General features: G+C 51.1%; 1 protein-coding gene across 2 annotated transcripts; it reads right to left on the bottom strand.

The window, feature by feature from the left end:
* Nucleotides 1–11,786, bottom strand: LOC105495545 (zonadhesin-like). 2 transcript variants are annotated; one of them, XM_011765242.2, is made up of 4 exons: nucleotides 11,681–11,786; nucleotides 4,570–4,759; nucleotides 4,161–4,278; nucleotides 1–3,003 (listed from the first exon to the last, which is right to left on the bottom strand). In XM_011765242.2, exons 1-4 carry the CDS (start codon nucleotides 11,784–11,786, stop codon nucleotides 2,467–2,469), a joined length of 951 nt encoding a protein of 316 aa, XP_011763544.2. In that variant the 3' UTR covers nucleotides 1–2,466. The 2 variants fall into 2 exon arrangements, with proteins under 2 accessions (XP_011763544.2, XP_070942406.1); XM_071086305.1 differs by having other exon boundaries at nucleotides 2–3,090.
* Nucleotides 11,787–12,023: the final 237 nt, after the last annotated feature.

Genomic DNA, 12,023 nt, shown 5'->3' with positions numbered 1-12,023 from the left:
AGCCAATAATAATATTATTAAGCACTTAGCACACAGGTAATGACCTTAGTAATTAGTAGCAGTATTGGAATCATCAGTAATAAAGCAGGTCAACACATTGTGAACCCACAATGTGCCATCCGCACAATTGAATATAGGTGTCCCGGATTGGGCGCCCATCCCTGGCATGTTTTGGGGGCTCCCTGACCCCCATGATGGAACGACCGCCTCACAACAGCAAGACCCTGCCCCCAGCTCACCTGGCCCTTGGCCACAGGTGCGCGTTATCGCAGGCGCTGCCCTGGGAGCAGGCAGGGCGGCCGCGGGGCGGAAGCAGCGCCGGGGGGGGGGGCACGCAGAGCCGCGCCCTGCGCGGATCCAAGCATTGCTGGTAGCTACTGTGCTTCGGACACGTGGCGGCTGTGCAGGGAGGAGAAACGGCGCGGGTAAGGAAACAGGATCTGCAGGCCACACTTGCCCAACTCCCTGACCGCGTGCTTAAAATCCCGGCTCTGTAGTGGTGCTTAACCTCTCCAGAACTCCGTACCCATCTCTCCAAAAAGAGTACTGACCTCAAACTGGCTTTGAAGGTTAAGCAAGTTAAAATAAATTAAGTGGTTGGGACAGCGCCCAGCACCCTGGCAGCCCTGGATAAATGCCACCTATTGTTATTCCAGAAATAACCCCTAGGTGGCCCACCTTTCTCACTCCAAGAACACTGTCTTACCCCCACTCCCCTACTCCAAACCCTTTGAGGGTTCCCTACGGCCCAGGTGTCAGAGATTCACATTTGGCTCTAATATAGGTGGGTTAGGACCTGGTTTTAGGGGTGTCCTGACCCCCAGGATGGTACCGGACAGGCTTTTGTTGCCTGTTGGTTGAGCAAGAAAGCGGCACCTTCCACCCCCACCCCGTAGAACATGACCTTGCCCCTATTGCGCACCTAATGTTGGAACCAGCTAGGAACCCTTAATGGGCAAGCATCAGGGGCCAGCAAAGCTTTGGTGCAAGGGAGGAAAGCAGGATGTTTTAGGAACAATCAGAAAAATCTGAACATGGACTAGGCTTTTCATGACATCTGGGAATTACTGCTTATTTTATTAGGTGTGAGCAAATCACAGCAGGTTGTTTTGTTTGTTTGTTTTGTCTTTGTTTTTTGAGACGGAGTTTCGCTCTTATTGCCCAGGCTGGAGTGCAATGGCGCTATCTCGGCTCACTACAACCTCCGTCTCCCAGGTTCAAGCTATCCTCCTGCCTCAGCCTCCTGAGTAGCTGGGATTACAGGCATGTACCACCACGCCCGGCTAATTTTGTATTTTTAGTAGAGACGGGGTTTCTTCATGTTGGTCGGGTTGGTCTCGAACTCCCGACCTCAGGCGATCTGCCTGCCTCGGCCTCCCAAAGTGCTGGGATTACAGGCATGAGCGTGAGCCCCGCACCCGGCCGCAGCAGGTTTTTTTCTTTTTAAAAGTCCTAATCTATTAGAAAATCATGCTGGAGTATTTACAGGTTTACACGATGTCTGGGATTCGCTTTACACAAAATGAATCAATAAGGGAGGGGTGGAGGTGGACACAGGTGGGCCACAACTTGGCTGTTGTTGAGGCTGCCTTCTGGGTACAGGGGCATTCAATAGGTTATTCTCTCTACTTTTATGTTGAAATTTTCCATAATAGTTAAATAAGAAAGAAAGAATTGGAGGATATGGCTATTAACAAAACTTGTCTCTAGAGAAAGAAAGTCTTGGTTCAAGTCTCAACTCTGTCTGTTGTGATTAGCTGTGGACAAATGGCTTTACCTCTGGGAGCCTCTGTTTTCCCAAATGTAAAATGGGAATAATAACAGTTATTGCCTCTCACTTGCAGGGTGGTTCTGAGACCGTGGTGGCAAGAGGTACACAGAACCTTCGGCCCCATGCCTGGAACATTGTAGATGTTCAGTAAGTATTAGCAGTTGTTGGGATTATTATTGTGGCATCTCAAGTCAGGCTTTCTGAGGGTGGAAAAGGACATCCCCTTGATGTCAGGGATCCAGTCACCCCAGGGTGGTATTCAAAATACATAGCGGACTGGTGCCATGGCTCATGCCTGTAATCCCAGCACTTTGGGAGGCTGAGGTAGGTGGATCACCTGAGGTCAGGAGTTCAAGACCAGCCTGGCCAACATGGTGAAACCCCATCTCTACTAAAAATACAAAAAATTAGCTGGGTGTGGTGGTGGGCACCTGTAATCCCAGCTACTTGGGAGGCTGAGGCAGGAGAATGGTTTGAACCCGGGAGGTAGAGGCTGCAGTGAGCTAAGAACATGTCACTGCACTCCAGCCTGGGCAACAGAGTGAGACTCTGTCTCAAAAACAAAAACAAAAAAAATAGCAATCAGTAGCAAACAGGCCCCCTACCAATCCACATGCATCCAGCTGGAGCCTAGGAGGAGGGCCCGGAAGACCTTCCCCGTGCTGGAATTGGAATATTGGAAGTGGCTGGGGCACTCAGGCAGCCCAGGAGGGCGGAAGGATGTCAGTCTGTGTGTGGCCGTACAGAGCATGCAGATGAATTCCTGCCCTGCTCAACCATGACACGCCACAGAAGGAAGAACTCCTCCCGTGCCTGAAGGTGACGTTAGCGCCCTGGCAGATGGCGGCATATGTCTGCACGGCCAGGCAGAGGATGTGGTCGTTGCCTCCGGCAAGACGCAAGTCATCGACACAGCTGGAAACATACGAGTCTGGGTTGATCTCCCAGTGGCAGTGGCTGAAGCATCCCTGGGGGTCCTGTAGGAGCCAGCACTGCCTCCTGGCTGACACAATCTGCCCCTGGTCATTGCAGACTGAGACTGGACAGGCAGCCCCACAGTTGTCCCTACAAGCCTTGCTCTGCTTCTCCAAGGTAATGTCAGCCTCAGCGTCGTCACTGGGGTCGCTGTTGAAGTTGCCGCAGAGCCCACAGGTGTGACCCTCGTAGAGGTGGGGCAGGGTGAGGGTGAGGCTGTAGGTGAGATCTGTGCTGAGCCAGTGGCCAGAGTCCCACTGCAGCAGGGAGAAGAGGCCATTCCAGTGGACAGCAAGGCTGCCCCCATTCAGACTTACGGGGAGCGCTGTTGTCTCACCATTTACCTAAGGAGCAGGCAGAATCAAAGGAAGGCTTGGGGGCATAGGACCACAGTTGGGTCAGTGTTGCTTGGCACATAGTAGGTGTTCAAATACATGTAAAAATGTTGGTATATTTTTGATATAGGGTCTCACTCTATGCCCCAGGCTGGATGCAGGGGCATGATCATGGCTCACTGCAGCCTCGAACTCCTGGGTTCGTGCGATCTTCCCACCTCAGCCTCCTAAGTAGCTGGGACTACGGGCATGTGCCAAGACACCCAGCTAATTCTTTTTTAGAGACGTGGTCTTGCTATATTGCCTGCTTGAGACAGGCTAGTCTTGAACTCCCGAGCTCAAGGGATCCACCCGCCTTGGCCTCTCAAAGTGTTAGGATAACAGATGTGAGCCACTGCACCTGGCCCAAATACATGTAAAACATTTTTAGATGATGGAACAAAGACAGAATTATAATAGCGACCATCTCTTGTTTTATCCTGCTCTGCATTCATTTCTCCTTTCTCTGGATTTCCCTGAGAACTCCCCCCTCCAAAATCAATCCATGTGGTTCACAGAAAGTCAACCCCACCCTAACTTCCAGCACATGACCCAGGCCCAGCCAATCAGCTAGTCCACCAGGGATTCAGGGGTGGTCACATGACTCAAGCTGGGCCAATGAGGGACACTTTTCTTCCAGTGACATTTGCTAACCTGGCAGCTGTCCTTGTCCCTACAAGGTGGGATGGGATGTTGCATGTCTGAAAATGAAGGAAAGGAGAGCCCAGAAATTGAGACAGATTTGAGACATATTGTTCAAGCATCTGGATCCAGCTATGCCTGAATCCATACACCTATAGTTTTTTTTCAATTGTGTAAATCAATAATTCTTTTTTTTTTTTCTTAAGCTGGTCTGAGAGTGTTTCTGTTATTTTAACTGAATGCATCTGATGGATATAGTAAAAAATGGGTGTATAATCAGGGAATAGAGGTAAAATGTAGAAATAATAGAGACAGAATAAGTTTTTCCCTTGGGGCTATGGGTTTGGGTGAAGGGTTGGGGTTCCTAGGAACGACATGTCCCCAAAGCTGGTGCTTACCTGAGTCATGCCTGGGCTGTCCCTCCGCAGGTGGACCTGGGTGCCATTAACCTGGACAGACACCTCCATGATAAGCGTGAGGGGGCTGCTGGATCTGTTCTCCTTTCCCAGCTGTACCCTGAAGAACGGCAGTGAGCTGGAGGAGCCACAGGATTCGGCAAAGACAGACACACAGGTACCCGAGGACTCAACAGTTTTCCCATCAAAGGTGATGATGTGTGAGTGCCCAGCTGCTTGGCAGGTGCCACGGGAGAGCAGGTGGCACCCAAAGATGCCCCTGATGGTCCCACATCTCTGCCCTGGCCCACAGGAGGAGGGGGAACAGCACATGGCGTGGGTGGAAGCCTCACGGTGGCAGAATTGCTCACAGTGCTCCCCAGCCCAGAAGGCCTCCCTGGCCGGGTGGTACCTGCCTCCAGTGGAGCAGCCGCACTGGATGGGGGACACACAGTCCGTGCCACTGAGCACAGACCCTGGGTCACACTGGCAGCCATCCTGGCATGGTGTTGGGCAGCTGTCGGGCAGGGCAGGCTCGGTGCAGGAGCTGGGACAGGAGAAGCCACACAGCTCGTAGTGGCTGTAGCGGGGACAGGTCAGCTCTGGAGGAACACAAGTCATTCAATGCAAGGACGTCAACTCTCTGCCCTACGTTCAAATTATGTTCCCTGCTATCTCCCCAGAGCCCAGCTCATGGCAAACCTCAATGCATATTTGTTGGAAGAATTAATGAATATATCGAAGCCTTCTCTATAGCACATATTTGTTCAACTTTAGCATCCACTATATGCCAGGATCATCCCAGGGCCTGGGGACACAGCAATGACCAAGACAGAGATCCCTGACCTCGTGAAACAGATGTTCTAGTGAGACATTGACAGGCTACACCCCGGGGCCCAAATCTGGCCCTCCACCTGTTTTGGCACAGCCTACAATCCAAGAATAGTCCTTACATGTTTAAGTGGTTAGAAAAAAAGAAACCAAAAGAAGAAATTTTGTGAGGTGTGAAAATCATGTAAAATTCAAATTCCAATGTCTATAAATAATGTCCTAATGGAAGCCAGCTTGTCGGTTCGTGTATTGTCTGTGACTGTTCTTGTGTTACAACAGAAGCTTTGTGTAGTTGTGGCAGAGTGTGGCCCTGAAAGCCTAAAATATTTATTATCTGGCCTTTTATCATAAAAGTCTGCTGACCTGTTCTAGAGTGGGGAAATGGGCAACAAACTAGCAATAAATAAAAGATAATTTCAGATTGAGAAACTGGGTCAGATCTGTGTTACCCAGCTTTAGGTAGCACAGAGTGGCCAAGCCCCATGGGCTGATTTGAGGACAGTGGCTAGGGAGGCCTTTCTGCAGAGGTGACATTGGAGCCGAGGCCTGAATGATGGAAGGAGCCAGCCATGTGTATGTCTGGGAAAGAGCATTCCAGGCCGGGGGGACAGCAGATGCAAAGGCCCAGGGGTGGGAAGGCATCTGGCCTGGTTCAGGGACAGCAGAGAGGCCAGTGTGGCTGGACCCTTGGTGTGGAGTGAGCTAGACAAAGACAGTGTAGGAGGAGGCAGGGTGAGCAGGGAGAGGCAGCCGTGGGGGCCTCTTAGGAAGAGGCCTGGAGGTCATCTTTCATCCCAGAGGCAAGGGGGACCCAATGATGCTTTTAATCAGGAATCTGATGAGATCTGACCTATGCTTTTTAATTTTTTTTGAGATGGAGTCCTGCTCTATCACCCAGGCTGGTGTGCAGTGGCACCATCTTGGCTGACTGCAGCCTCTACCTCCTGGGTTCAAGTGGTCCTCCCACCTCAGCCTCCCAAGTAGCTGGGATTACAGGCGTGCACCTGTTGTGGGAAGTCAGGGACCCCAAATGGAGGGACCGGCCAAAGCCGTGGCAGAAGAACATAAATTGTGACGATTTCACGGACATTTATTAGTTCCCCAAATTAATACTTTTATAATTTCATACACCTGTTTTTACTGCAATCTCTGAACATAAATTGTGAAGATTTCATGGACACTTATCACTTCCCCAATCAATACCCTTGTGATTTCCTATGCTAGTCTTTAGTTTAATCCCTTAATCCCGTCATCTTCATAAGATGAGGAGGATGTATGTCGCCTCAGGACCCTGTGATGATTGCATTCACTGAACAAATTGTGTGAAGAGCATGTGTGCTTGAACAATATGAAATCTGGGCACATTGAAAAAGGAACAGGATAACAACAATGTTCAGGGAACAAGGGAGATAGCCTTGGTCTCTGACTACCAGTGAGCCAGACAGAACAGAGCCGTATTTCTCTTCTTTCTAAAGCAAATAGGCGAAATATCGCTGAATTATTTTTCTCAGCAAGGAGCATCCCTGAGAAAGAGAATGCGCCCCTGAGGGTAGGCCTATGAACAGCCCCCATGGGGGCGGCCGTCTTTTACGGTTGAAGCCAAAGGGATGAAATAAGCCCCGGTCTCCTGTAGCGCTCCCAGGCTTATTAGGATGAGGAAAGTCCTGCCTAGTAAATTTTGGTCAGACAAGTTGTCTGCTCTCAAACTCTGTCTCCTGATAAGATGTTACCAATGATGATGTGTGCCCAAAACTTTATTAGCAATTTTAGTTTCGCCCCATCCTGTGGTCCTGTGATCTCGCCCTGCCTCCATCTGCTTTGTGATATTTTATTGCCTTGTGAAGTATATGATCTCTGTGACCCACACCCTGTTCGTACACTCCCTCCCCTTTTGAAAATCACTAATAAAAACTTGCTGGTTTTATGGCTCAGGGAGCATCACGGAACCTGCTGACATGTGATGTCTCCCCCGGACACCCAGCTTTTTTTTTTTTTTTTTTTTTTTTTGAGACGGAGTCTGGCTCTGTCACCCAGGCTGGAGTGCAGTGGCACCATCTCGTCTCACTGCAAGCTCCGCCTCCTGGGTTTACGCCATTCTCCTGCCTCAGCCTCCCGAGTAGCTGGGACTACAGGCGCCCGCCACCTCGCCTGGCTAGTTTTTTGTATTTTTAGTAGAGACGGGGTTTCACCGTGTTAGCCAGGATGGTCTCGATCTCCTGACCTCGTGATCCGCCCGTCTCGGCCTCCCAAAGTGCTGGGATTACAGGCTTGAGCCACCGCGCCCGGCCTCACCCAGCTTTAAAATTTCTCTCTCTTGTACTCTTTCGCTTTATTTCTCAGACCAGCTGATACTTAGGGAAATAGAAAAGAACCCACATTAAATATTGGGGGTGGAGTTTCCCCCAATATCCACCACCACACCCAGCTAATTTGTGTGTGTGTGTGTTTTTTTAGTAGAGACGAGGTTTCACCTGTTGGTCAGGTTGGTCTTGAACTCCCGACCTCAAGTGATCCACCCACCCTGGCCTCCCAAATTGCTGGAATTACAGGTGGGAGCCACTGTGCCCGGACCTGACCTATGCTTTTAAAGGCCTTATGGCAGGTTCTGGTGACACATTTGTGACCAAGACAGACCCCATCTTCAACCCTTGTCTTTGGGGGTTTCACAGATCAGGGGAAAAAACATACTGGAGGAGAGATTGCTGGGGGTGGGTGTGTGTGTGCGTGAGTGCTGGGGGTGGGGGCTGTCCCCCAGTCTCAGGATTAATAAAGTCAGAAAAGGAGAAATGTCCTGGCGTGGGATGTGGGAGATTTTCTAGCTCAAAGTTCCTCTTGATTTGGGCGCCCAGAGTCTGGGGGCTGGGGGAGATGCCTGCACCCTTCCTGGATGGGTTTCCTGGGTTCCCGCTGCCTGGAATGTCTCCCCTGCTCCCCCAGCTGGCTCGGCTCCCTTTCCCACCTCCTTCAGTCTCCACTCCCAGGGCACCTCCCTGCACTTCAGGGAACCCTGACCCCCTAGTTTAATACTGCATGCCCCTTCTCCAGCACTCCCCAGCACTGCCCCGCCTGACTTACTGTTTAATCACCTACTTATTGGCACTCTTTCTGTCTTCTCCACTGGAATGTCGCCTCCATGAGGGCAAGGTTTTGTCTGTTTGGATCACTGCTGTGTCCGCAGCGCCTAGAATGCTGCCTGGCGCTTAGTAGGTGTTCAGTTAACCTTAGTCAAAGCGTGTGATGCCCCCAGGGCTTGTCTCTGGCTTTGGGAGGAGGGGTGGGCCAGGCAGGCCAGAGGCCAGAGCACCCACCAACAGTCCCTTGTGTTGGCCTTTGGAGCTTGCAACGGGCTGTTTCCTTTGGACAAAGAGAGATTTTGTTTACAAGATGCTGAACTTGATTCCTGCTCTGAGAGGAGTGGGGGACTATGGGCAGAGAAAAGGAGTTGCGCCTCGGGGTCCTGGAAGTTAGGGGCCCAGTCCTTCAGGATAAAGTCCTCACCTTTTGCCTGCCATTCAAGGCCCCACAGACACAACCCATGCCTCAATCTCATCACTCTCCAGGTTCCCCCACCTCTGGCTGAACTCTACACAGCCGCTGGGCTTCTGAAAATCTTGTTCCTTCTCCCTAGAACATTTGGCGTCTCCTTGCTTATCTATTGGCTTTGACTTGTTATTCAGGCCTTAGCTCACGTGGCCCTTCCTCTGGGAAACTTGGCCTGACTTTCCAGGCTGGGCCAGCCCCTCCTCTGTGCTCCCATGTGGCCCTACGCTTCCATCAGCTGAGCCCTGATCACTCTGTCGTGGCTGCCCCACCTCAGACCCGGCCACCCTGGCAGCATGTGAGCCCTACGAGGTCCGAGACCCGGCACTTCTCAGTCCTGCCATGGCCCCTGCATCACCCAGGGCGAGATCAGGCTCAGGGGGACCCCTCCCTGCCACTCCCTGGCTGTGCAGCTCTGTGTCTGCTCTTCATCTGTGAGATGGTCCTATTGTCCCATTCACACCAAAGGAATAAAAAGATGACTCAGGACCATCTCAGCTGCCTGCTGGGCTGGGGAGGGTATAGGCCAGGCTGATCCCAGGCCCTCCCCAGGACAGGCTGACCCAGCCTCTGGGATAAGGCCTGCCAACAGCAGAACCCTGTGGTTCTCAGGACAGAGTGATGTTAACACAGGTTAAAAATCAATTTTAGGCTGGGCGGGGTGGCTCACATCTGTAATCCCAGCACTTTGGGAGGCAGAGGCAGGTGGATCACTTGAAGTCAGGAGTTTGAGACCAGCCTGGCCAACATGGCAAAATCCCGTCTCTACTGAAAATACAGAAATTAGCTAGGCATGGTGGCGTGTGTCTGTAATCCCAGACACTTGGGAGTCTGAGGCATGAGAACTGCTTGAACCCAGGAGGTGGAGGTTGCAGTGAGCCGAGATTATGCCACTGCACTCCAGCTTGGGTGACAGAGCAAGGCTCCATATCAAAAATAACAAAAAAAAATCAATTTCATAATGACAGCTGATACTTGTAGAGCATTCACTATATTCACTACATTGCCAGCTACTGTTTATTTGTTTGGCTTTCACAACAACCCCACAAGAGAAGTGCTATTATCACCATTCTTTCTCTTGTTAAAGGGGAAACTAAGGCACAGAGCGGTTAAGTGACTTCCCCAAGAGCACACAGCTGAAAATGGTGGTACTGTCATTCTAACCAAGGCAGCCAGACTTTGGGATCTGTGTTCTCAATCTCAATGCTATACAGATCGGTGGGAGCGTTCCCTGCTTTGAAAAATGAAATAGAATAGAAAAGAATGTAATGCAAAGTATTGAGTGCATTTTTCTATTTGGTGACACTTTGTGTGCTGTGTATGCATACATTGGTGTGGTCAGCTGAAGAACGGCCCCTCAAAGATGTCCACGGTCTAATTGCTGTATCCTATGTTACATTACATGGCAAAATGGACTTCGCAGATGTGATTAAGTTTCTAGACCTTGGGAAGGGAGAGATTAACCTGGATTATCTGGCTGGGCCCAGTGTAATCACATGGCCTCTTAAAAGTGGAAGACGGAGGCCAGACAGTCCATCAGAAAGAGGCAGGGGATTTCGAAGCATGACGGGGACTTGACCTGCTGTTAGTGGCCTTGAAAATGACAGAAGGGGCCATGAGTCAAGGCATGTGGTTGGTGTCTAGAAGCAGACACCAACCCTCAGGTTACAGCCAGCAGAGAGACAGGGCCCTCAGTCCTATAACCATCAGAAACCGAATTCGGCCAACAATTGAAATAATTAAGGAAACAGTTCACCCCTAGGGCCTCCAGAAAGAAATGCACTCCTGCAGACACCTTGATTTTTAGGCCAGTGAGAACTGTGTTGGAATTGTAAGAAAAAATTTGACATAGCAAGACCCCATCTGTACAAAACATTTTCAAAAAATTAGCTGGAGTTGGGCCGGGCGGGGTGGCTCATGCCTGTAATCCCAGGACTTTGGGAGGCCGAGGTGGGCAGGTCACGAGGTCAGGAGATTGAGACCATCTGACCAACATGGTGAAACCCCATCTCTACTGAAAATACAAAGGCATGGTGGTGGGTGCCTGTAGTCCCAGCTACTCAGGAGGCTGAGGCAGGAGAATTGCTTGAACCCGGGAGGCAGAGGTTGCAGTGAGGCAAGGTTGCACCATTGCACTCCAGCCTAGGCGACAGAGTGAGACTCAAAAAAATAAAAGAAAAAAAAAGAAAAAAAAAATTAGCTGGGTGCAGTGGCTCACGCCTGTAATCCCAGCACCTTGGGAGGCTGAGCAGGAGGATCGCTTGACACTAGGAGTTTGAGACCTGCCCGGGCAACATAGCAAGACTCTGTCTCTACAAATAAAATTTTAAAAATAGCCAAGTGTGGTGGTGTGTGCCTGTAGTTCGAGCTACTCAGGAGGCTGAGGCAGAAGGATCACTTAAGCCAGGAGTTGGAGGCTGCATGAGCCATGATTGCACCACTGCACTGTAGTCTGGGTGACAGAGCGAGATCCTGTCTCAAAAAAAAAAAAAAAAGTGTTTTTTTAAGCTGCTGAGTTTGTTGCAATTTGTTACAGCAGCAAGAGGTAGAAAACTAATAGAATTGGATCCTGAAATGAACTATATTTTGTATTGTGGGTCTCCATCAAAAATGTTTGAAAGACGGCTTAATGCTCTTGACAAAGATCGTTTGGCAGCAGGACAAGGATGAGAGGCAGCAGACATTTGTCCTTTGGGTACTAGCCAGTACTACTGCCCACTGCTAACCTCATCCCAACTTCTGCCTGGGCCCAAGGGCAGAGCCCGGAGTCAGGCAGAAGTCAACAGAGACTCACATTCCCCTGGCCACAGTGAGTGGTACAGGAAGGGGTCAATTAAAGCCACAGAGACGCAGTGCAAATCATGCTGGAGCTTCTGGGACCCACGGAGCTCTCTTTCCTGCTGGGCTGCAAAACCTGAGTGGCTGCAAGGTGTGGAGCCACTGTGGTCAGGGTGAGCCTGTCTGGGTGTGGAACCAATCTGGTGGGAAGCATGAAACCAGGGCCAGTGACGTCGAGCGTCTCACTGGGCCAGGCCTGAAGGAGCTACTCTGAGATCATTAATTATGCAGCCCCACAAAATGAGCAGAACTGGTTTTGTGGACCTGGCCGGGGGAATGTGCTGGCTGGCTGGCACAGAAAGGACACCACTCACCGCAGTCCACCAGGTGTCTCCAGGGCTTCGCTAGGAGGCCATGCAGCTGGCACTGCTGGGTACGGCTCCCCGGAGCCTCGCACAGGATCTGCCGCGAGCCCCTCATGGCACAGGTCGTGGATGCAGTTCTCCATGTGGACTTGGGCCTGGGTCAGCTCATCGCAGGCCTGGAAGGGCCTGTCATGGGCACCCAGCAGCCCACAGAAAGCCAGCAACTGGTACTGGCCTTCTTGCTTGTGGGGGCACCGAGGGACAGTGGAACAGCTGGCTGGGGAGTCTGGGTCCTTCCAGCTGAGTGCAAACACCTCCGGGTCTGGCAGGAGGGAGCTATCAGGGGCACAAA

The sequence above is a fragment of the Macaca nemestrina genome, chromosome 20, assembly GCF_043159975.1.
Source record: "Macaca nemestrina isolate mMacNem1 chromosome 20, mMacNem.hap1, whole genome shotgun sequence".
Lineage (NCBI taxonomy): Eukaryota > Metazoa > Chordata > Mammalia > Primates > Cercopithecidae > Macaca > Macaca nemestrina.
The sequence above is the reverse complement of the archived record's forward strand: the minus strand, read 5'-3'. Positions and strand labels throughout refer to the sequence as shown.